Source organism: Anarhichas minor, unplaced genomic scaffold (genome assembly GCF_050575085.1).
Source record: "Anarhichas minor isolate MPS153535 unplaced genomic scaffold, ASM5057508v1 ptg000027l, whole genome shotgun sequence".
Taxonomy (NCBI): domain Eukaryota; kingdom Metazoa; phylum Chordata; class Actinopteri; order Perciformes; family Anarhichadidae; genus Anarhichas; species Anarhichas minor.
The window spans coordinates 17,824,148-17,843,475 of NW_027466473.1; the positions used below are offsets into that span (position 1 = coordinate 17,824,148).

A 19,328-nucleotide genomic window follows, 5' to 3' on the forward strand; every position below is an offset into this window, starting at 1 on the left:
ATATACTGAATAATTTGACCCAGCCCAAGCTCTCTAAGAAAACGAGGAAAAACTCCCCAAAATCCTGATGGCAGGAAAATGAGAAGAAACCTCGGGAAAGGCAATGCAGAGAGAGATCCCCTCTCCTCGGACGACTGGGTGTGCTACAAGATCTGCAAAAGCAGGAGTTCCTCACGTTCTCCTTCCTGTCAAGGATTGAGCAGCATTAGTATTTGAAAGACACTTATGCATGACATTAGATAATATTAATATAATAATTCCAATTACTAACAGGATGTTCTTTTGTAGCATAACCTTATCCTGCAGAATGACGAAGGAGTTCCTCACGTTCTCCTTCCTGTCAAAGAGGCAGAGCAGAGTTAGAATTTGTATGACAAGTTTGGGTTGGTGTGCGTGCGTGTGTGTCTGTGTGTAGTGTTAGTATTTTTGAGCCATGAACCAAAATGTCAGCTCGTACACGGGAAAAAAAAAGGAAAACACCTTTGCTTCTCCTCTGGAGCCACTCTCAATTATACTTTACAAGTTCAGCCCCACCACTGGTAAGACTGAAAGACAAGCAAAATCATGTGTGCTTCAACATCAATGATACACTCATATAGAAAGGCGATGAACACTGACTTTTGTTCTGTTCATCAACATATAAATTATCGTTGTAATAAAAACATTAAGCTAACAAAATGGACATTCAGACACACACACTTTTGTCCTGCATCTACATTGGAGTTTGAGAACAACATGTACTCGGTCCCAGCAGAGCGTGAATGAATGACTGTGTTCTCCGTCCTGCCCAGAGTCACAGATCATGTTGGTTGTCTGGGAGGAAAACAAAGCTTGAGACCCAAGATGAAGGCAGAGAAGGAGGCTCCTTCAAAAGCTAAAATAATTTCCCAGATTTTAATGCTCATGTGTCTCGGTTCCTTCAATTCAGGTAAGTCACATTTTCTATTTCAGGATTTGCTAAAGGTTTGCCTGACAATGGTCACTTGCAGGTTTATGCAATTGGAAAAGCTTTAACTTTGTAATAGTTTACATTGTAGCAAGTAAGGAACAGCTGAATCATGAAGTCTGCTTTTTTGTTTGTTTTTTTGTTTGTTTGTGTCAGAATGAGGGAATCAAAAAATTACAAACTGCAGATATAATGTTAGCTATGCAATTTGAATCAACACCAACTTGCTGGATGTAACAATCCGAGGGTCCTTCCAGTAGCATATGCAACTAAACACTCACATTTTTAGTATTATTTATTACTGCTGTTCTTACACAGTATTAGCTGGATTCTGGAAGAAAATACCAAAAACAGGAGCAAAATGGATTTTGTTTTTAAAGTTGCATATTTACTATAAATATAAATGGAACATGTAGAGGGTTTGACACAATGTGTTATGACCAGAGGTTTGTGGTTATCTTTGCAGTGCTATGCATCATATTGTATCATCTATAATGTCAGTTAAATTGAGGACTCTCTGAAACTGAAAACTGATCATTATGGACATCACAAAGGTAGTATTTGTTGTTGGGGTATTGGATTGCATTAAACTGTGTGGGTGCTTTTAAATTCTTGTGCCCACCCTTTGTAAGTAATACAGTAATTGTGCCTTCAGGCTGAACCAGTGTTTTCAGACATTCAGTAACTTTCAGCTGTGGCTGTGTCTCATCACTGCCCTGCTATTGTTGTGACTAGCAGCCGAGTCACTGAGTTGCTCTGTTTCTGCAAAGCTAGCATGGCATCTGGACTGCTCCCAGTGTTCTTTTCATGAACTGCCAAGAAGGAAATTTGAACAAACAATCCCCACTTTTGTTGGCTCATGCTGGCCCATCCCAAGAACTGTCAGCTGTTCCCATGGTCATGTAGATCTGCCATGCAAACTGGATTCAGTATACAGCAGAGATGGGGTGTGATGCCCACACGAGCCTTCAGCTAACCACTGAAACTAAACTTTGGCAATCAAATTACTTGAGGTTTGAATAAAGGGGGCTGTATAACTGAGCCACATCGTTTCTGCAGATTTATGATTCTCAGCAACACGTCCGTTAAAGAGTTGACTATGTAAAACTATAAATGCTTGTTGCTATTAGAGCTGTACACATCTCAGACAACTATGGTAGGTACATTCCTCTTGGTGTCTCTTCATCTATAAATATTTACTTCCAAATTTGTGAAATAACAATAAAATGATTATAAATAATGATGTATAGACATATTAATAGCACTTGGACACATAAACGCCTAGCATAACAGAAATATATTTATTTCCTTTAAGCTATGGATTGTAAATAATCAATTGTTGACCTCTCTTGTTTGTTTCTCTGCAGGTGGGGTGGTGGCAGTGAATATGACCATCCCCAACACTCTCATTAGAGGTACAGTAGGGGGGGAGGCCCTGCTGTCTGTCCGCTATAGTAGCTTCAGCCTCGACCTGCCGGTCATCAAGTGGCAGCTTAAGAGGGAAAAGTCTGTCACTGTTGTCCAGTCAATTGGAACTGACATCATTGGGACCCTGAGGCCCGAGTATCGTGACCGGATCCTGGTATTTGAAAATGGGACTCTGCTTCTCCACAACCTCAGGCTCTCTGATGACGGAACTTATGACGTGGAGATCTCCATCACAGATGACACCTTTACAGGAGAGGGCACTATCATGCTCACTGTGGATGGTAAGAAAACAAGCTCTATTGTGTGATTTGTAAAATGAACGTAACGGTAAAAATCACACCAGTTTCTCTTCAGTCTGAACCAGAAAACATACTTCTCAAGTTCAATTTAAGTGCCAGTTGAGTTGTGTATGGATAATGGCAGCTTTCACAAATAGTTTGATGCCTTGCTCCTGAGAGTGAGACCCCAGATTACCTGGGTGGATACTAAATACTATTTCTGCTGCTGACTCACCATTTCACTTTTTCTAAAAGTGAGTAAAGAGGACAAGGACATGTTTAGCCAAGACAGGATGCAGGAGAAAGCTGCTAACCTGGATCCATCAAGAGTGAATTCATGATTTACTCTCCTCTGACTCAGAGTGGCACAAAAAACACAATTTAACAACATGCTGTAATGTTCTATTAAAACATTTTCCAAACTTTGAAAAGTCAGCCAACTTACTTGACAGATTTAAAGGCCCTACACACCCACACAGGTGATGCTTGTTATAGCATCGAGGGCAAGGAAACCTGGTTTAATGGAGTGCAGGCAGCATATGAGGTGGTAGGTCTGACAATGAATGTCTCTGCTGACAACAAGCAGCAGGTGGTAGAGATGCTGCAGCAAAGTTTAGGTTAATCTTTTCTAAACTTTTAAGTGATGGTGGACACAACATTACCGTTTCTAACAACACATTCTCACTCCCAACTCGTGAAATACAGACGAAAGGTATTTGGCTAGGCTTAGGAAAAGATCATGGTTTGGGTTAAAACCAGTGTGTTTGTTCAGTAAAACAACTGCATTTTTTTCTTAACTGGCGTTAGTAAACTATGGAAGTTATGTAACAAAACTGCAGTAACAGAAGTCAACACTGACTGTGTTTCACACAGGACAATCTCGTGTTTGTTTTGGAGCGCATCCATTAAGAACAATAAAAGGTTCGAGGCAACAATAGCTGTTGTGTGAGCAGCAGCACTAGCTGACAGTACAGTAAGACTGAGGTAACCACAGTGATTTGGTGGAAGAGTGCAGGCCTGTCCTAACCAAAGAACACTAGAGGGCCAGGGGATCTGGGACTTTGGGTAAACTGATTACAGGCTTATTTACTGTGTGTGTATTGTCAGCAGTTATGGTAGAAGCTGCAGTGCTGGTCCATCAACCTCCCTGAAGACACCTTACATCTTAATCCCCCCATGTATTAGCTCATGCTCACCTCTAACCTCTCCAACCGCATTTCATGATGGAAGAATGGCATCAGCTCTGCCCACATAGAGGTCTGTGTGAAGGTCACCTGTATACTGAAGAAGAGTAGGAGGGAAGCAACAATGTTCCACAAGAGGCAATCTGTGTCAACTATTTCCTCCCACTCTACTGCTGAGAATGCAATCCTCTGTCATCTGATGCTCAGAAGATTTCATGGCTGTTAAGAGCCATCTACAATACAATAATGTTTCCATAAGCCAAAGGGCCATTCACATTTTCACATTTCGCATTGGCCACCATTTTCCTACGTGCTTTGCACACGGGAGACGTTTCAGTTGGTTACAATCTGCAGCCTCACAGCTAGATGCCGCCAAATGCTACACACTGCACCTTTAATAAACATAATAATCTTGCTTAATTTCTACAATACTGTACTACAATCTTTGGTGTTCTTTCAGATTTTGAACTTGAAACTCATTTTTGACATGCAAATCAATATCTTGGTCCTCCTCTCCAATAGATGCCATAGTCTATAGGTAGATTCACAGCACCCCAGTTTAAAGCTCAACTGATTAAAACTGTCAGACCAATATTATCAGCTGATACTAGTTCACAGATACATTTGTATTGGCGTATATACTTGAGGATGAGTAGCAAGAGACTACAGGTCAGAAATGGCGTCAAATATGCTGTATGTGGTAGTTTAGAAACACATTCTGTATTTTATTTTTCAACATGTGAAATTGTGACATTATATAATTTTGAACTACTGTAGCTGCAGGCATGGTTGACTCCCACTTTGAAAGACTTACAGTAGTGAAGGGGGCCTATTAAAAGCATTTAAGACAGTCTCCAGGTCTCTAAAGATTCAATTAAACTAATGGATAATGGAGAAAACTACTACTAATGACAGAATTTATCTAGAAAATGTAGCCAAATTTCTTATCGCCACATGAAGACGGAGGTCCAAAACATTTGGTGTAGGCTGGCAGTCTGAAAAGCATCCTTTATTAGTACATGGATTACCAATGCGTTTTGACTCAAACAGTCTTCATCAGGGTATAAAGGGCAATGAGGACAGATATTCTAGTTACACCTCATCAAGAGGTCATGTGTCACATGGCATGTTAACCAAGAGACTACTTACAAGAAAATAAGTGCAAACTTATACTGTAACAAACTCACACATACACTGTCAAAAAATAAAAAGATATTAAATCATCAAATAATAAATAAAGGTCAATGACAGTGAAAATATCAAAATGTGCTAACATATACTGTAAAAACGCACACATATAATGGCTGATAATATACAATGCTGTGAATAAATATCTAGTTTAAAGACCCCTACAATATGAAAACACTCATGATGGATCACCCTCAAAAATACTTATCTAAAAACATAACAACTATAATGTCAGATACTATAAGAAAGGTATAATAATGTTGGTATAAATAGTATACAACAACAACAACATATAAACTAAATGTAGAAACAAGCAGAGAAGTTATTGAAAAGGGGAGAAGTCAATTTCCTTGTAAGTCCCTGAATAAAAGTTGGCCTGAAGTTACTGATCCAAAACGTCTCCTGTTTTGAGTCTATCAGCATCCCTTGCATTCTACAGCATGTTTCCTGTTCTTTTGTGTCTATTTACATGTTGAAAACTATTGAATCTACTGCCGCCTTCCTCCAGAGTTGATATCCAGGCCCTATATCCACATGGAAGCTTCATCAGTACTGGAGCTCAGCGAAAACGTCATCCTCAACTGCTCCCATGACAATGGAACCAGGAATGCCTACAGGTGGTTCAAAGGTGGAAAGCCACTGACCAATGTGTCGAGGTTCATGTTGTCACCTGACCAGAAGCTCTTGACCATCACACGGGTGTTGATGGCAGATGATGACATCTACAGCTGCACAGTGGAGAATCTTGTGGGTAACATGACAAGCCTGCCAATCAGACTGACTGTCTACAGTAAGTGACACGAGCCAACAAGTGTTAAACGCATCATGCTTGACAAAGTGACATGGGCAGTACAATAGGAGGTAGATCTGTTCTCTTCACATATTTATCAGGACAACACAGAAGAGCTGTCCACGTAGAAGCCTTGAAACACGTGAAGCAAACATTTTGAAGTGTTACAGGAAGCCAATGTATCCCAACATTTCAAGATATTTCATGTTTGCATATTTTATCAACAATTCTATGCCATTTGAAAGTCAAAATGATAATTATCCTTACATATACATTATTTGACTACATTAAATGTCCACATAAAATAAAGGCTAGCGGCCTCTGAAAAGGTTCCAGGTTTGGGACAACAGACGTGGCTATGACTCAGAGAATTAGGTCAGAGAGGACGCTCAGTAGATACACATGGCCTGTAAGAGGGAACAGCAGATGTATATGTAATTTAAATTACAGCATTAGTGAGAACAAAGCAGTGAATAAGAGAAATGAAAGCTACGCTTTGGAATATTTCATGGCGTTGACGGTCTAAAGCCCATCTCTCTGGTGCTGAAGTTGCCAGATTTTGAATGACTTGTGCTGGGACTTGTGCCACGGTATAAATCATCGAGGGGCGGGACAAAGCAGCGGTATTTGACGACCTGGACAGGCTACTGGCTGGGGGTTACACCCCCACGTGAGGCCCAAAGACTCATTGCTGATGCCCAGAAATGTCCTGAATTCAGCAAAATAGGAAGAACAGAGAAAACACAGGCAGCGGCAGAATCTCTGCAGACACTGCTACACACTTCCAGTTGGGGATGATTGAGAGGGATTATTTTTGTATTAGTCTATACATTGATTTTTTTTTTTTATTCCTGCATATTATACCTTTAACCTCGTAGTGGGGCAAGAGGAAAAGTCATGGTATCACCAAAGTCCCGATAGATCATCGTCTGGGGACCATGAATAAAATAGATGTTGACATATTTAACAGGATAAGTGAAGAATTACACCAGCAGGTGGACTCTAGAGGAAAATTCAGGAGATCACCAAAGTCATCAGGATTCAGTCTATGGGTACCCTGGATAGCTGTGCAAAACTTCATGGCAATCTATCCAAAAGTTGAGATATTTTAGCCTGGACCAAAGTGGTGGACCGCCCATCCCTTGAGCCATGCCACTAGCATGTCTAAAAGTAGCTTTACTCTCCCAGATTTTGGAAACATAAATTCAACAATCATTTTCTGTAAAATACTTTTATGTATGTTCCCGTATTCTGTTAGTTTTCTTGAACTGTAATTTTGCCTATCCTACCAGGAAGAAGTTCCCTCTATATCATCCTTTCCACTGGGGGCATTTTCCTCCTCATCACTTTGGTGACAGTGTGTGCCTGCTGGACGCCTTCCAAAAAGTAGGAACTGCCAGCAAGCTTTTAAAATCAACCCTAAATTCCATAAGACTAATTTTAAGAAAGGCATGTCTGGAATGCAAATAAACAAACATTATCACATAACATTAATGCATTGAAACCCTTTTGTCTTTGTTAGGCGAAGACATCCAGCTACAAAGCCTCTCTCCAGCTTGTATGACCACTTGGATCACTCACCACTCAGTCAAACAGGTATAATATAGTTACACTGAATAAATATTTCACTGTGATGACAGTTAATACAAAACGTAATCAGTTAATATAAATGAGACTGGAATGGTAACGATTCCGAAACTAGGCGATGTGTGTAAATGACAGTCCAATGTTTTATGCTTTGCCACAGCTGATGTGCTTCCGAAAAGGACAGAGCATAATGGAAAAAATGTTGTAACTTCACTTTACATCCTGCAGCAAAAGGTATCTCTCTTATCCTCACTATGCTCTTAGTACATTCTGTGACTCAGAAATGGAAGCAAGACACAAATCTGAAGCAACACTAGTGAAAAAAAGACTTAACTTAACTTTTGACGTGAATTAGATTACAATTGCCTGATTATGGAGTATAAGGTTGACTGGACCATGGACACATTCCAACACAAGGATCTAAGAGCCATATGAGCATTTATTGGGTGAGGGGAACGGATGAGCAGATGGAGGCGGAATAGATGTTTTTTTTTCTTAAACAAAGTTGGGCTGACGTTGTCCTCTTTTGCAGGATCCCTCAATGGATGACTCATCCAGCAACAGTATTGGATCTCCTTCTGAACTGGACAACCCTCCGTGCTACTACAGTTCCCCCAACTACACCGAATCTCTGACCCAGTCTAATGGGTCCCCTGCCCGCTCTTCCCACAGGTATACCTGAAAGCCCATCAGTTTAAACGCTCCACACGCAGCTAGTGGGAGGACGGTCCTACTGTGTGCTGCTCCTGACACTGGGTGGCAACTTCCTGCACATCGGCCCGGAGTTTGGGAAAGATCGCTTTCAAGATCTGGGGTTTTACAATAATGTAATTGCTGCCTGTTGATATGTTTTTATTAAAGTAAACTGTAACTTAAATATAGATTGCTGTTAAAGTTAGAAGCACAGACTGTAGAGAAATGTAAAGCCTCTATTTGGTTTTATCACTAACCACCATTGTTGTTGTTGGTTACTGGATCTACAAAATCAAAACATTTGCAACGGGCACGGAGTCTGCATGAAGTTGAGGTGGGGTAAGAAAGATGCAACTATACATTGATAATAATACTGTTGTTATGCTCAATTCAAAATGATCAACAACATTGGGTTTGTTACAGATTAAGTGGTTTTAAAGAAAATAAATCACCCTCAGAAATGTCACTTTATTACTATTTTACAGTGTTATGTGTGATATTGTCTCTAGTGTTGATGAAAGGAAATGAAGCTGTTACTTTGTAACATTTTGTGAAATAATGTAAATGACTATTTTAGTTACTAGATAATTTAATAGCATTTTTAAGGGGCCAGACAGAGAAAAGCCCAGTTGATGGAGGATATTTCAATTTTATACTTAAATAAAATGTGAAACATTTCTCAGGTTTCTTGTAATATTTCCTCTGTGCTCCTTGAGTCTTTACGTAATGTAAGGTGTGCCTCTGCTCATACTGTATTTACTCAAATATGTTCATGCTTTTTTATTTTTCACAATCTTAAAATCTAAGTGCCAACTCCATCTTCTCAACATCCACTCAATTTACTCCAACAGTTAAACATTTTAAATAGACTTAGTCACAAATAAGCATGCTGTTTATTAAACCAAATACTTTCGCATGCATTTCCACCTGCAGGACCATCTCAATTGTTCCCACTGAAAGCCCAACCCAAGTTGTACAGTGTAAGATAAGTAAATTAATTAAAACCTAAAGGGCTGTCTCAGCTCAGCCCCAGTGCAGGGTTGCTAAGTCACTCGAACAACTCTAACAGCAATAAAAAAAGGGCTCTGCGTCTTAGACACAGAGCTAAAAAACAATATTCTTTTCTTTGCGTTGGGCTTAAGACATAAAATCCTGAAGGTCTGACCACTGAGAAAGTCTCCAAAGCCAATATACAAGATGGGAAGAGAGGCCGGTACCATTACTCCTGCAGCAATTCCTGTCTCTATCTTCAGTCACGTCCTCACTGTCCTCCTTAGACAACTTTATTCTCAATCAAGGGGTTAAATAATATGAAGAAAGTGGGGGAATCTGGCAGTCTCAATAACAAAGGGGCAAACAGAATGCTGACACTTTGCAGAGAAATACCTCCCAATAGAAATAAATTGCAGTGTTGTAAGGATATCAAGAATAGATTTATTTCATCATCAAGTCCCCTCAATAGCTCATTTTGTATCAAATAGCAATTGTCCTAAAAACCACGCCAACCAATACTTGTCAGCAAACATTGCATCGGTTACACGCTCCTGCAGATTCCTGCTCTACAACATCAGGAGGATTCGCCCCTTCCTCACTGAGGAGACGGCGCAGGTGCTAATCCAGGCTCTTAGTCATCTCCCGCCTGGACTACTGCAACTCACTACTTGCCGGAGCCCCGGCGTCGGCCATCAGACCTTTGGAGCTTGTCCAGAAAGCTGCAGCTCGCCTGGTGTTCAATCGCTCCAAGTTCTCCCACACAACTTCCCTTCTCCGTTCTCTACACTGGCTACCTGTAAGAGCTCGCATCCAGTTTAAGACTCTGGTACTAGCCGACAGGGCAGTGAAAGGAACAGCTCCTTCCTATCTCCAGGCCATGGTCAAGCCTTACACCCCCGCCCGACCTCTTCGCTCTGCTGCCTCGGGGCGATTGGTTGCCCCGTCGCTCAGAGGTCCCTGCGGCCGATCGACCGGTCGCGGCTGTTTTCTGTCCTGGCCCCACAGTGGTGGAATGAACTCTCCACTGACGTCAGGACAGCGGAGTTGCTGCCCATCTTTCGGCGCAGTCTGAAAACTCACCTCTTCAAGAAGGCCTACCCTTAGCCTTCCACTTTGCACTTACTTAGCATCTATTGTATTCATACTAGCTTATTGCACTTATTGTATTCATATTAGTTTGTGGCACTTATTGCATTAGTTTGTTTCTGCACTGTACGTTGGCTCTGGTTTATGCTCTTAGATGCTTGTTTGAAGAAAGGAGATGTACTTATGACTTCTGGTGACTAGTTGTTCTCTCAAAAACCGATGTTGAATACACTTATTGTAAGTCGCTTTGGATAAAAGCGTCTGCTAAATGACTGTAATGTAATGTAATGTACTTGTCCAAAGATTTCTGTCGACAAATAAAAACAACTTGGTTTTCTAAACCGAGTCATTGTTTGATTTCGTGGAAAGTTCGCTTGTCGAACCTGTCATCAAGTGCAGTTGATCTGCAATCATTTTAATTAGCTACTTAGTGTGGTGGAAAAAAATCTTTTTAACCTCCCAGTGAGAAATAATCACGATGGAAACTTCTTAAAGTATTAAAAACATATTTAATGAACAGACACTTCAATCAAAATTCAGCTGAATGGATAGAGCTCTTTCCCCACGGATGGTTCGGAGGTCTAACAACAATAAAAAGACAAAACAGAGTATATATGTGCGTTATCTCGTCTCCTCTCCCTTCACCCTCCCCCTTGCAGATGTTGTTGGCCGCTGCACCCACCAAGGCCAGGTTCCCAGCCTTTTCGTGGGAAGAGGGTTAGGGTGGTATCTGCAGGTTTAAGCGATACTAGTTATAACTAAAAGAAACATATGATAAATTTCCACAACACTTAGTAACTTTGCAAGAGTTAAAACACCCTTTGATAGCTCAGTTGGTAGAGCGGAGCACTGTAGGCTGATGATTCCCAGTAGAAAATATGCAGGTATCCTTAGGTCGCTGGTTCAATTCCGGCTCGAAGGATGTACTTATTGTTGTCTGTTCAGACTGGATAGATGGACCTTATTATCAGCAATCAAGTGCAGTTCATCGGCAATAATTGAATATGCTACTTTGCAAGAGTTTTAAACAAGCATGTACGGAGACAAAGAGAGGTGGCTGTATTTCATGTTTGACTCTTTGCATTGTTGAGTGTTTGGAAAACAAACTTTGTTTTGGCATCAGTTTCAGCCTCGATACATACGCTGAAAAAGTTTGAGTCTCTGGCTCCCTTCGATAGCTCAGTTGGTAGAGCGGAGGACTGTAGGCTAATGATTCCCAGTAGAAAATATGCAGGTATCCTTAGGTCGCTGGTTCAATTGCGGCTCGAAGGATGTACTTATTGTTGTTGTCTGTTCAGACTGGATAGATGGGCCTTATTATCAGTAATCAAGTGCAGTTCATCGGCAATAATTGAATATGTAACTTTGCAAGAGTTTTAAACAAGCAAGTACGGAGACAAAGAGAGGTGGCTGTTTTTCATGTTTGACTCTTTGCATTGTTGAGTGTTTGGAAAACAAACTTTGTTTTGGCATCAGTTTCAGCCTCGATACATACGCTGAAAAAGTGTTAGTCTCCGGCTCCCTTCGATAGCTCAGTTGGTAGAGCGGAGGACTGTAGGCTGATGATTCCCAGTAGAAAATATGCAGGTATCCTTAGGTCGCTGGTTCAATTCTGGCTCGAAGGATGTACTTATTGTTGTTGTCTGTTCAGACTGGATAGATGGGCCTTATTATCAGTAATCAAGTGCAGTTCATCGGCAATAATTGAATATGTAACTTTGCAAGAGTTTTAAACAAGCATGTACGGAGACAAAGAGAGGTGGCTGTGTTTCATGTTTGACTCTTTGCATTGTTGAGTGTTTGGAAAACAAACTTTGTTTTGGCATCAGTTTCAGCCTCGATACATACGCTGAAAAAGTGTGAGTCTCTGGCTCCCTTCGATAGCTCAGTTGGTAGAGCGGAGGACTGTAGGCTGATGATTCCCAGTAGAAAATATGCAGGTATCCTTAGGTCGCTGGTTCAATTCCGGCTCGAAGGATGTACTTATTGTTGTTGTCTGTTCAGACTGGATAGATGGGCCTTATTATCAGTAATCAAGTGCAGTTAATCGGCAATAATTGAATATGTAACTTTGCAAGAGTTTTAAACAAGCATGTACGGAGACAAAGAGAGGTGGCTGTGTTTCATGTTTGACTCTTTGCATTGTTGAGTGTTTGGAAAACAAACTTTGTTTTGGCATCAGTTTCAGCCTCGATACATACGCTGAAAAAGTGTGAGTCTCTGGCTCCCTTCGATAGCTCAGTTGGTAGAGCGGAGGACTGTAGACTGATGATTCCCAGTAGAAAATATGCAGGTATCCTTAGGTCGCTGGTTCAATTCCGGCTCGAAGGATGTACTTATTGTTGTTGTCTGTTCAGACTGGATAGATGGGCCTTATTATCAGTAATCAAGTGCAGTTCATCGGCAATAATTGAATATGTAACTTTGCAAGAGTTTTAAACAAGCATGTACGGAGACAAAGAGAGGTGGCTGTGTTTCATGTTTGACTCTTTGCATTGTTGAGTGTTTGGAAAACAAACTTTGTTTTGGCATCAGTTTCAGCCTCGATACATACGCTGAAAAAGTGTGAGTCTCTGGCTCCCTTCGATAGCTCAGTTGGTAGAGCGGAGGACTGTAGGCTGATGATTCCCAGTAGAAAATATGCAGGTATCCTTAGGTCGCTGGTTCAATTCTGGCTCGAAGGATGTACTTATTGTTGTCTGTTCAGACTGGATAGATGGGCCTTATTATCAGTAATCAAGTGCAGTTCATCGGCAATAATTGAATATGTAACTTTGCAAGAGTTTTAAACAAGCATGTACGGAGACAAAGAGAGGTGGCTGTATTTCATGTTTGACTCTTTGCATTGTTGAGTGTTTGGAAAACAAACTTTGTTTTGGCATCAGTTTCAGCCTCGATACATACGCTGAAAAAGTGTGAGTCTCTGGCTCCCTTCGATAGCTCGGTTGGTAGAGCGGAGGACTGTAGGCTGATGATTCCCAGTAGAAAATATGCAGGTATCCTTAGGTCGCTGGTTCAATTCCGGCTCGAAGGATGTACTTATTGTTGTTGTCTGTTCAGACTGGATAGATGGGCCTTATTATCAGTAATCAAGTGCAGTTAATCGGCAATAATTGAATATGTAACTTTGCAAGAGTTTTAAACAAGCATGTACGGAGACAAAGAGAGGTGGCTGTGTTTCATGTTTGACTCTTTGCATTGTTGAGTGTTTGGAAAACAAACTTTGTTTTGGCATCAGTTTCAGCCTCGATACATACGCTGAAAAAGTGTGAGTCTCTGGCTCCCTTCGATAGCTCAGTTGGTAGAGCGGAGGACTGTAGGCTGATGATTCCCAGTAGAAAATATGCAGGTATCCTTAGGTCGCTGGTTCAATTCCGGCTCGAAGGATGTACTTATTGTTGTTGTCTGTTCAGACTGGATAGATGGGCCTTATTATCAGTAATCAAGTGCAGTTCATCGGCAATAATTGAATATGTAACTTTGCAAGAGTTTTAAACAAGCATGTACGGAGACAAAGAGAGGTGGCTGTATTTCATGTTTGACTCTTTGCATTGTTGAGTGTTTGGAAAACAAACTTTGTTTTGGCATCAGTTTCAGCCTCGATACATACGCTGAAAAAGTGTGAGTCTCTGGCTCCCTTCGATAGCTCAGTTGGTAGAGCGGAGGACTGTAGGCTGATGATTCCCAGTAGAAAATATGCAGGTATCCTTAGGTCGCTGGTTCAATTCCGGCTCGAAGGATGTACTTATTGTTGTTGTCTGTTCAGACTGGATAGATGGGCCTTATTATCAGTAATCAAGTACAGTTCATCGGCAATAATTGAATATGTAACTTTGCAAGAGTTTTAAACAAGCATGTACGGAGACAAAGAGAGGTGGCTGTGTTTCATGTTTGACTCTTTGCATTGTTGAGTGTTTGGAAAACAAACTTTGTTTTGGTATCAGTTTCAGCCTCGATACATACGCTGAAAAAGTGTGAGTCTCTGGCTCCCTTCGATAGCTCAGTTGGTAGAGCGGAGGACTGTAGGCTGATGATTCCCAGTAGAAAATATGCAGGTATCCTTAGGTCGCTGGTTCAATTCCGGCTCGAAGGATGTACTTATTGTTGTTGTCTGTTCAGACTGGATAGATGGGCCTTATTATCAATAATCAAGTGCAGTTCATCGGCAATAATTGAATATGTAACTTTGCAAGAGTTTTAAACAAGCATGTACGGAGACAAAGAGAGGTGGCTGTTTTTCATGTTTGACTCTTTGCATTGTTGAGTGTTTGGAAAACAAACTTTGTTTTGGCATCAGTTTCAGCCTCGATACATACGCTGAAAAAGTGTAAGTCTCTGGCTCCCTTCGATAGCTCAGTTGGTAGAGCGGAGGACTGTAGGCTGATGATTCCCAGTAGAAAATATGCAGGTATCCTTAGGTCGCTGGTTCAATTCTGGCTCGAAGGATGTACTTATTGTTGTCTGTTCAGACTGGATAGATGGGCCTTATTATCAGTAATCAAGTGCAGTTCATCGGCAATAATTGAATATGTAACTTTGCAAGAGTTTTAAACAAGCATGTACGGAGACAAAGAGAGGTGGCTGTGTTTCATGTTTGACTCTTTGCATTGTTGAGTGTTTGGAAAACAAACTTTGTTTTGGTATCAGTTTCAGCCTCGATACATACGCTGAAAAAGTGTGAGTCTCTGGCTCCCTTCGATAGCTCAGTTGGTAGAGCGGAGGACTGTAGGCTGATGATTCCCAGTAGAAAATATGCAGGTATCCTTAGGTCGCTGGTTCAATTCCGGCTCGAAGGATGTACTTATTGTTGTTGTCTGTTCAGACTGGATAGATGGGCCTTATTATCAGTAATCAAGTGCAGTTAATCGGCAATAATTGAATATGTAACTTTGCAAGAGTTTTAAACAAGCATGTACGGAGACAAAGAGAGGTGGCTGTGTTTCATGTTTGACTCTTTGCATTGTTGAGTGTTTGGAAAACAAACTTTGTTTTGGCATCAGTTTCAGCCTCGATACATACGCTGAAAAAGTGTGAGTCTCTGGCTCCCTTCGATAGCTCAGTTGGTAGAGCGGAGGACTGTAGGCTGATGATTCCCAGTAGAAAATATGCAGGTATCCTTAGGTCGCTGGTTCAATTCCGGCTCGAAGGATGTACTTATTGTTGTTGTCTGTTCAGACTGGATAGATGGGCCTTATTATCAGTAATCAAGTGCAGTTCATCGGCAATAATTGAATATGTAACTTTGCAAGAGTTTTAAACAAGCATGTACGGAGACAAAGAGAGGTGGCTGTGTTTCATGTTTGACTCTTTGCATTGTTGAGTGTTTGGAAAACAAACTTTGTTTTGGTATCAGTTTCAGCCTCGATACATACGCTGAAAAAGTGTGAGTCTCTGGCTCCCTTCGATAGCTCAGTTGGTAGAGCGGAGGACTGTAGGCTCATGATTCCCAGTAGAAAATATGCAGGTATCCTTAGGTCGCTGGTTCAATTCTGGCTCGAAGGATGTACTTATTGTTGTCTGTTCAGACTGGATAGATGGGCCTTATTATCAATAATCAAGTGCAGTTCATCGGCAATAATTGAATATGTAACTTTGCAAGAGTTTTAAACAAGCATGTACGGAGACAAAGAGAGGTGGCTGTTTTTCATGTTTGACTCTTTGCATTGTTGAGTGTTTGGAAAACAAACTTTGTTTTGGCATCAGTTTCAGCCTCGATACATACGCTGAAAAAGTGTGAGTCTCTGGCTCCCTTCGATAGCTCAGTTGGTAGAGCGGAGGACTGTAGGCTGATGATTCCCAGTAGAAAATATGCAGGTATCCTTAGGTCGCTGGTTCAATTCTGGCTCGAAGGATGTACTTATTGTTGTCTTTTCAGACTGGATAGATGGGCCTTATTATCAATAATCAAGTGCAGTTCATCGGCAATAATTGAATATGTAACTTTGCAAGAGTTTTAAACAAGCATGTACGGAGACAAAGAGAGGTGGCTGTTTTTCATGTTTGACTCTTTGCATTGTTGAGTGTTTGGAAAACAAACTTTGTTTTGGCATCAGTTTCAGCCTCGATACATACGCTGAAAAAGTGTGAGTCTCCGGCTCCCTTCGATAGCTCAGTTGGTAGAGCGGAGGACTGTAGGCTGATGATTCCCAGTAGAAAATATGCAGGTATCCTTAGGTCGCTGGTTCAATTCCGGCTCGAAGGATGTACTTATTGTTGTTGTCTGTTCAGACTGGATAGATGGGCCTTATTATCAGTAATCAAGTGCAGTTCATCGGCAATAATTGCATATGTAACTTTGCAAGAGTTTTAAACAAGCATGTACGGAGACAAAGAGAGGTGGCTGTATTTCATGTTTGACTCTTTGCATTGTTGAGTGTTTGGAAAACAAACTTTGTTTTGGCATCAGTTTCAGCCTCGATACATACGCTGAAAAAGTGTGAGTCTCTGGCTCCCTTCGATAGCTCAGTTGGTAGAGCGGAGGACTGTAGGCTGATGATTCCCAGTAGAAAATATGCAGGTATCCTTAGGTCGCTGGTTCAATTCCGGCTCGAAGGATGTACTTATTGTTGTTGTCTGTTCAGACTGGATAGATGGGCCTTATTATCAGTAATCAAGTGCAGTTCATCGGCAATAATTGAATATGTAACTTTGCAAGAGTTTTAAACAAGCATGTACGGAGACAAAGAGAGGTGGCTGTGTTTCATGTTTGACTCTTTGCATTGTTGAGTGTTTGGAAAACAAACTTTGTTTTGGCATCAGTTTCAGCCTCGATACATACGCTGAAAAAGTGTGAGTCTCTGGCTCCCTTCGATAGCTCAGTTGGTAGAGCGGAGGACTGTAGGCTGATGATTCCCAGTAGAAAATATGCAGGTATCCTTAGGTCGCTGGTTCAATTCCGGCTCGAAGGATGTACTTATTGTTGTTGTCTGTTCAGACTGGATAGATGGGCCTTATTATCAGTAATCAAGTGCAGTTAATCGGCAATAATTGAATATGTAACTTTGCAAGAGTTTTAAACAAGCATGTACGGAGACAAAGAGAGGTGGCTGTTTTTCAAGTTTGACTCTTTGCATTGTTGAGTGTTTGGAAAACAAACTTTGTTTTGGCATCAGTTTCAGCCTCGATACATACGCTGAAAAAGTGTGAGTCTCTGGCTCCCTTCGATAGCTCAGTTGGTAGAGCGGAGGACTGTAGGCTGATGATTCCCAGTAGAAAATATGCAGGTATCCTTAGGTCGCTGGTTCAATTCCGGCTCGAAGGATGTACTTATTGTTGTTGTCTGTTCAGACTGGATAGATGGGCCTTATTATCAGTAATCAAGTGCAGTTAATCGGCAATAATTGAATATGTAACTTTGCAAGAGTTTTAAACAAGCATGTACGGAGACAAAGAGAGGTGGCTGTGTTTCATGTTTGACTCTTTGCATTGTTGAGTGTTTGGAAAACAAACTTTGTTTTGGCATCAGTTTCAGCCTCGATACATACGCTGAAAAAGTGTGAGTCTCTGGCTCCCTTCGATAGCTCAGTTGGTAGAGCGGAGGACTGTAGGCTGATGATTCCCAGTAGAAAATATGCAGGTATCCTTAGGTCGCTGGTTCAATTCCGGCTCGAAGGATGTACTTATTGTTGTTGTCTGTTCAGACTGGATAGATGGGCCTTATTATCAGTAATCAAGTGCAGTTCATCGGCAATAATTGAATATGTAACTTTGCAAGAGTTTTAAACAAGCATGTACGGAGACAAAGAGAGGTGGCTGTGTTTCATGTTTGACTCTTTGCATTGTTGAGTGTTTGGAAAACAAACTTTGTTTTGGTATCAGTTTCAGCCTCGATACATACGCTGAAAAAGTGTGAGTCTCTGGCTCCCTTCGATAGCTCAGTTGGTAGAGCGGAGGACTGTAGGCTGATGATTCCCAGTAGAAAATATGCAGGTATCCTTAGGTCGCTGGTTCAATTCCGGCTCGAAGGATGTACTTATTGTTGTTGTCTGTTCAGACTGGATAGATGGGCCTTATTATCAGTAATCAAGTGCAGTTCATCGGCAATAATTGAATATGTAACTTTGCAAGAGTTTTAAACAAGCATGTACGGAGACAAAGAGAGGTGGCTGTGTTTCATGTTTGACTCTTTGCATTGTTGAGTGTTTGGAAAACAAACTTTGTTTTGGTATCAGTTTCAGCCTCGATACATACGCTGAAAAAGTGTGAGTCTCTGGCTCCCTTCGATAGCTCAGTTGGTAGAGCGGAGGACTGTAGGCTGATGATTCCCAGTAGAAAATATGCAGGTATCCTTAGGTCGCTGGTTCAATTCCGGCTCGAAGGATGTACTTATTGTTGTTGTCTGTTCAGACTGGATAGATGGGCCTTATTATCAGTAATCAAGTGCAGTTCATCGGCAATAATTGAATATGTAACTTTGCAAGAGTTTTAAACAAGCATGTACGGAGACAAAGAGAGGTGGCTGTGTTTCATGTTTGACTCTTTGCATTGTTGAGTGTTTGGAAAACAAACTTTGTTTTGGTATCAGTTTCAGCCTCGATACATACGCTGAAAAAGTGTGAGTCTCTGGCTCCCTTCGATAGCTCAGTTGGTAGAGCGGAGGACTGTAGGCTGATGATTCCCAGTAGAAAATATGCAGGTATCCTTAGGTCGCTGGTTCAATTCCGGCTCGAAGGATGTACTTATTGTTGTTGTCTGTTCAGACTGGATAGATGGGCCTTATTATCAAGAGCAGTTCATCGGCAATAATTGAATATGTAACTTTGCAAGAGTTTTAAACAAGCATGTACGGAGACAAAGAGAGGTGGCTGTGTTTCATGTTTGACTCTTTGCATTGTTGAGTGTTTGGAAAACAAACTTTGTTTTGGTATCAGTTTCAGCCTCGATACATACGCTGAAAAAGTGTGAGTCTCTAGCTCAGTTGGTAGAGCGGAGGACTGTAGGCTGATGATTCCCAGTAGAAAATATGCAGGTATCCTTAGGTCGCTGGTTCAATTCTGGCTCGAAGGATGTAGTTATTGTTGTCTGTTCAGACTGGATAGATGGGCCTTATTATCAGTAATCAAGTGCAGTTAATCGGCAATAATTGAATATGTAACTTTGCAAGAGTTTTAAACAAGCATGAACGGAGACAAAGAGAGGTGGCTGTGTTTCATGTT

At 41.2% G+C, this 19,328-nt stretch overlaps 1 protein-coding gene and 23 non-coding genes across 24 annotated transcripts; all 24 read left to right on the forward strand.

The window, feature by feature from the left end:
* Positions 1-843: 843 nt before the first annotated feature.
* On the forward strand, positions 844-8,083 carry LOC142959956 (hepatic and glial cell adhesion molecule-like). Its single transcript, XM_076101480.1, has 7 exons — positions 844-928; positions 2,314-2,655; positions 5,533-5,814; positions 7,107-7,200; positions 7,337-7,410; positions 7,562-7,635; positions 7,934-8,083. Exons 1-7 carry the CDS (start codon positions 844-846, stop codon positions 8,081-8,083), a joined length of 1,101 nt encoding a protein of 366 aa, XP_075957595.1.
* A 2,908-nt stretch (positions 8,084-10,991) lies between these two features.
* On the forward strand, positions 10,992-11,095 carry trnay-gua (transfer RNA tyrosine (anticodon GUA)). Its single transcript has 2 exons — positions 10,992-11,028; positions 11,060-11,095. It is a non-coding gene; the product is annotated as a tRNA-Tyr (tRNA).
* A 246-nt stretch (positions 11,096-11,341) lies between these two features.
* Positions 11,342-11,445, forward strand: trnay-gua (transfer RNA tyrosine (anticodon GUA)). Its single transcript has 2 exons — positions 11,342-11,378; positions 11,410-11,445. It is a non-coding gene; the product is annotated as a tRNA-Tyr (tRNA).
* Positions 11,446-11,694: 249 nt separating this feature from the next.
* Positions 11,695-11,798, forward strand: trnay-gua (transfer RNA tyrosine (anticodon GUA)). Its single transcript has 2 exons — positions 11,695-11,731; positions 11,763-11,798. It is a non-coding gene; the product is annotated as a tRNA-Tyr (tRNA).
* A 249-nt stretch (positions 11,799-12,047) lies between these two features.
* On the forward strand, positions 12,048-12,151 carry trnay-gua (transfer RNA tyrosine (anticodon GUA)). The gene is made up of 2 exons: positions 12,048-12,084; positions 12,116-12,151. It is a non-coding gene; the product is annotated as a tRNA-Tyr (tRNA).
* A 249-nt stretch (positions 12,152-12,400) lies between these two features.
* trnay-gua (transfer RNA tyrosine (anticodon GUA)) lies at positions 12,401-12,504 on the forward strand. Its single transcript has 2 exons — positions 12,401-12,437; positions 12,469-12,504. It is a non-coding gene; the product is annotated as a tRNA-Tyr (tRNA).
* Positions 12,505-12,753: 249 nt separating this feature from the next.
* Positions 12,754-12,857, forward strand: trnay-gua (transfer RNA tyrosine (anticodon GUA)). The gene is made up of 2 exons: positions 12,754-12,790; positions 12,822-12,857. It is a non-coding gene; the product is annotated as a tRNA-Tyr (tRNA).
* Positions 12,858-13,103: 246 nt separating this feature from the next.
* trnay-gua (transfer RNA tyrosine (anticodon GUA)) lies at positions 13,104-13,207 on the forward strand. The gene is made up of 2 exons: positions 13,104-13,140; positions 13,172-13,207. It is a non-coding gene; the product is annotated as a tRNA-Tyr (tRNA).
* Positions 13,208-13,456: 249 nt separating this feature from the next.
* On the forward strand, positions 13,457-13,560 carry trnay-gua (transfer RNA tyrosine (anticodon GUA)). Its single transcript has 2 exons — positions 13,457-13,493; positions 13,525-13,560. It is a non-coding gene; the product is annotated as a tRNA-Tyr (tRNA).
* Positions 13,561-13,809: 249 nt separating this feature from the next.
* trnay-gua (transfer RNA tyrosine (anticodon GUA)) lies at positions 13,810-13,913 on the forward strand. Its single transcript has 2 exons — positions 13,810-13,846; positions 13,878-13,913. It is a non-coding gene; the product is annotated as a tRNA-Tyr (tRNA).
* A 249-nt stretch (positions 13,914-14,162) lies between these two features.
* trnay-gua (transfer RNA tyrosine (anticodon GUA)) lies at positions 14,163-14,266 on the forward strand. Its single transcript has 2 exons — positions 14,163-14,199; positions 14,231-14,266. It is a non-coding gene; the product is annotated as a tRNA-Tyr (tRNA).
* Positions 14,267-14,515: 249 nt separating this feature from the next.
* trnay-gua (transfer RNA tyrosine (anticodon GUA)) lies at positions 14,516-14,619 on the forward strand. The gene is made up of 2 exons: positions 14,516-14,552; positions 14,584-14,619. It is a non-coding gene; the product is annotated as a tRNA-Tyr (tRNA).
* Positions 14,620-14,865: 246 nt separating this feature from the next.
* On the forward strand, positions 14,866-14,969 carry trnay-gua (transfer RNA tyrosine (anticodon GUA)). The gene is made up of 2 exons: positions 14,866-14,902; positions 14,934-14,969. It is a non-coding gene; the product is annotated as a tRNA-Tyr (tRNA).
* Positions 14,970-15,218: 249 nt separating this feature from the next.
* Positions 15,219-15,322, forward strand: trnay-gua (transfer RNA tyrosine (anticodon GUA)). The gene is made up of 2 exons: positions 15,219-15,255; positions 15,287-15,322. It is a non-coding gene; the product is annotated as a tRNA-Tyr (tRNA).
* Positions 15,323-15,571: 249 nt separating this feature from the next.
* Positions 15,572-15,675, forward strand: trnay-gua (transfer RNA tyrosine (anticodon GUA)). Its single transcript has 2 exons — positions 15,572-15,608; positions 15,640-15,675. It is a non-coding gene; the product is annotated as a tRNA-Tyr (tRNA).
* Positions 15,676-15,921: 246 nt separating this feature from the next.
* Positions 15,922-16,025, forward strand: trnay-gua (transfer RNA tyrosine (anticodon GUA)). The gene is made up of 2 exons: positions 15,922-15,958; positions 15,990-16,025. It is a non-coding gene; the product is annotated as a tRNA-Tyr (tRNA).
* A 246-nt stretch (positions 16,026-16,271) lies between these two features.
* On the forward strand, positions 16,272-16,375 carry trnay-gua (transfer RNA tyrosine (anticodon GUA)). Its single transcript has 2 exons — positions 16,272-16,308; positions 16,340-16,375. It is a non-coding gene; the product is annotated as a tRNA-Tyr (tRNA).
* Positions 16,376-16,624: 249 nt separating this feature from the next.
* trnay-gua (transfer RNA tyrosine (anticodon GUA)) lies at positions 16,625-16,728 on the forward strand. Its single transcript has 2 exons — positions 16,625-16,661; positions 16,693-16,728. It is a non-coding gene; the product is annotated as a tRNA-Tyr (tRNA).
* Positions 16,729-16,977: 249 nt separating this feature from the next.
* Positions 16,978-17,081, forward strand: trnay-gua (transfer RNA tyrosine (anticodon GUA)). The gene is made up of 2 exons: positions 16,978-17,014; positions 17,046-17,081. It is a non-coding gene; the product is annotated as a tRNA-Tyr (tRNA).
* A 249-nt stretch (positions 17,082-17,330) lies between these two features.
* On the forward strand, positions 17,331-17,434 carry trnay-gua (transfer RNA tyrosine (anticodon GUA)). The gene is made up of 2 exons: positions 17,331-17,367; positions 17,399-17,434. It is a non-coding gene; the product is annotated as a tRNA-Tyr (tRNA).
* Positions 17,435-17,683: 249 nt separating this feature from the next.
* Positions 17,684-17,787, forward strand: trnay-gua (transfer RNA tyrosine (anticodon GUA)). The gene is made up of 2 exons: positions 17,684-17,720; positions 17,752-17,787. It is a non-coding gene; the product is annotated as a tRNA-Tyr (tRNA).
* A 249-nt stretch (positions 17,788-18,036) lies between these two features.
* trnay-gua (transfer RNA tyrosine (anticodon GUA)) lies at positions 18,037-18,140 on the forward strand. The gene is made up of 2 exons: positions 18,037-18,073; positions 18,105-18,140. It is a non-coding gene; the product is annotated as a tRNA-Tyr (tRNA).
* A 249-nt stretch (positions 18,141-18,389) lies between these two features.
* On the forward strand, positions 18,390-18,493 carry trnay-gua (transfer RNA tyrosine (anticodon GUA)). Its single transcript has 2 exons — positions 18,390-18,426; positions 18,458-18,493. It is a non-coding gene; the product is annotated as a tRNA-Tyr (tRNA).
* Positions 18,494-18,742: 249 nt separating this feature from the next.
* trnay-gua (transfer RNA tyrosine (anticodon GUA)) lies at positions 18,743-18,846 on the forward strand. Its single transcript has 2 exons — positions 18,743-18,779; positions 18,811-18,846. It is a non-coding gene; the product is annotated as a tRNA-Tyr (tRNA).
* The last annotated feature ends 482 nt before the right edge of the window (positions 18,847-19,328 follow it).

Coding starts and splice junctions, on each gene's coding strand:
- LOC142959956 (XM_076101480.1), top strand. CDS start 844: ATGAAGGCAGAGAAGGAGGCTCCTTCAAAAGCTAAAATAATTTCCCAG. Junction 7,201..7,336: donor TGCTGGACGCCTTCCAAAAA/GTAGGAACTGCC, acceptor TGTCTTTGTTAG/GCGAAGACATCCAGCTACAA. Junction 7,411..7,561: donor CTCACCACTCAGTCAAACAG/GTATAATATAGT, acceptor GCTTTGCCACAG/CTGATGTGCTTCCGAAAAGG.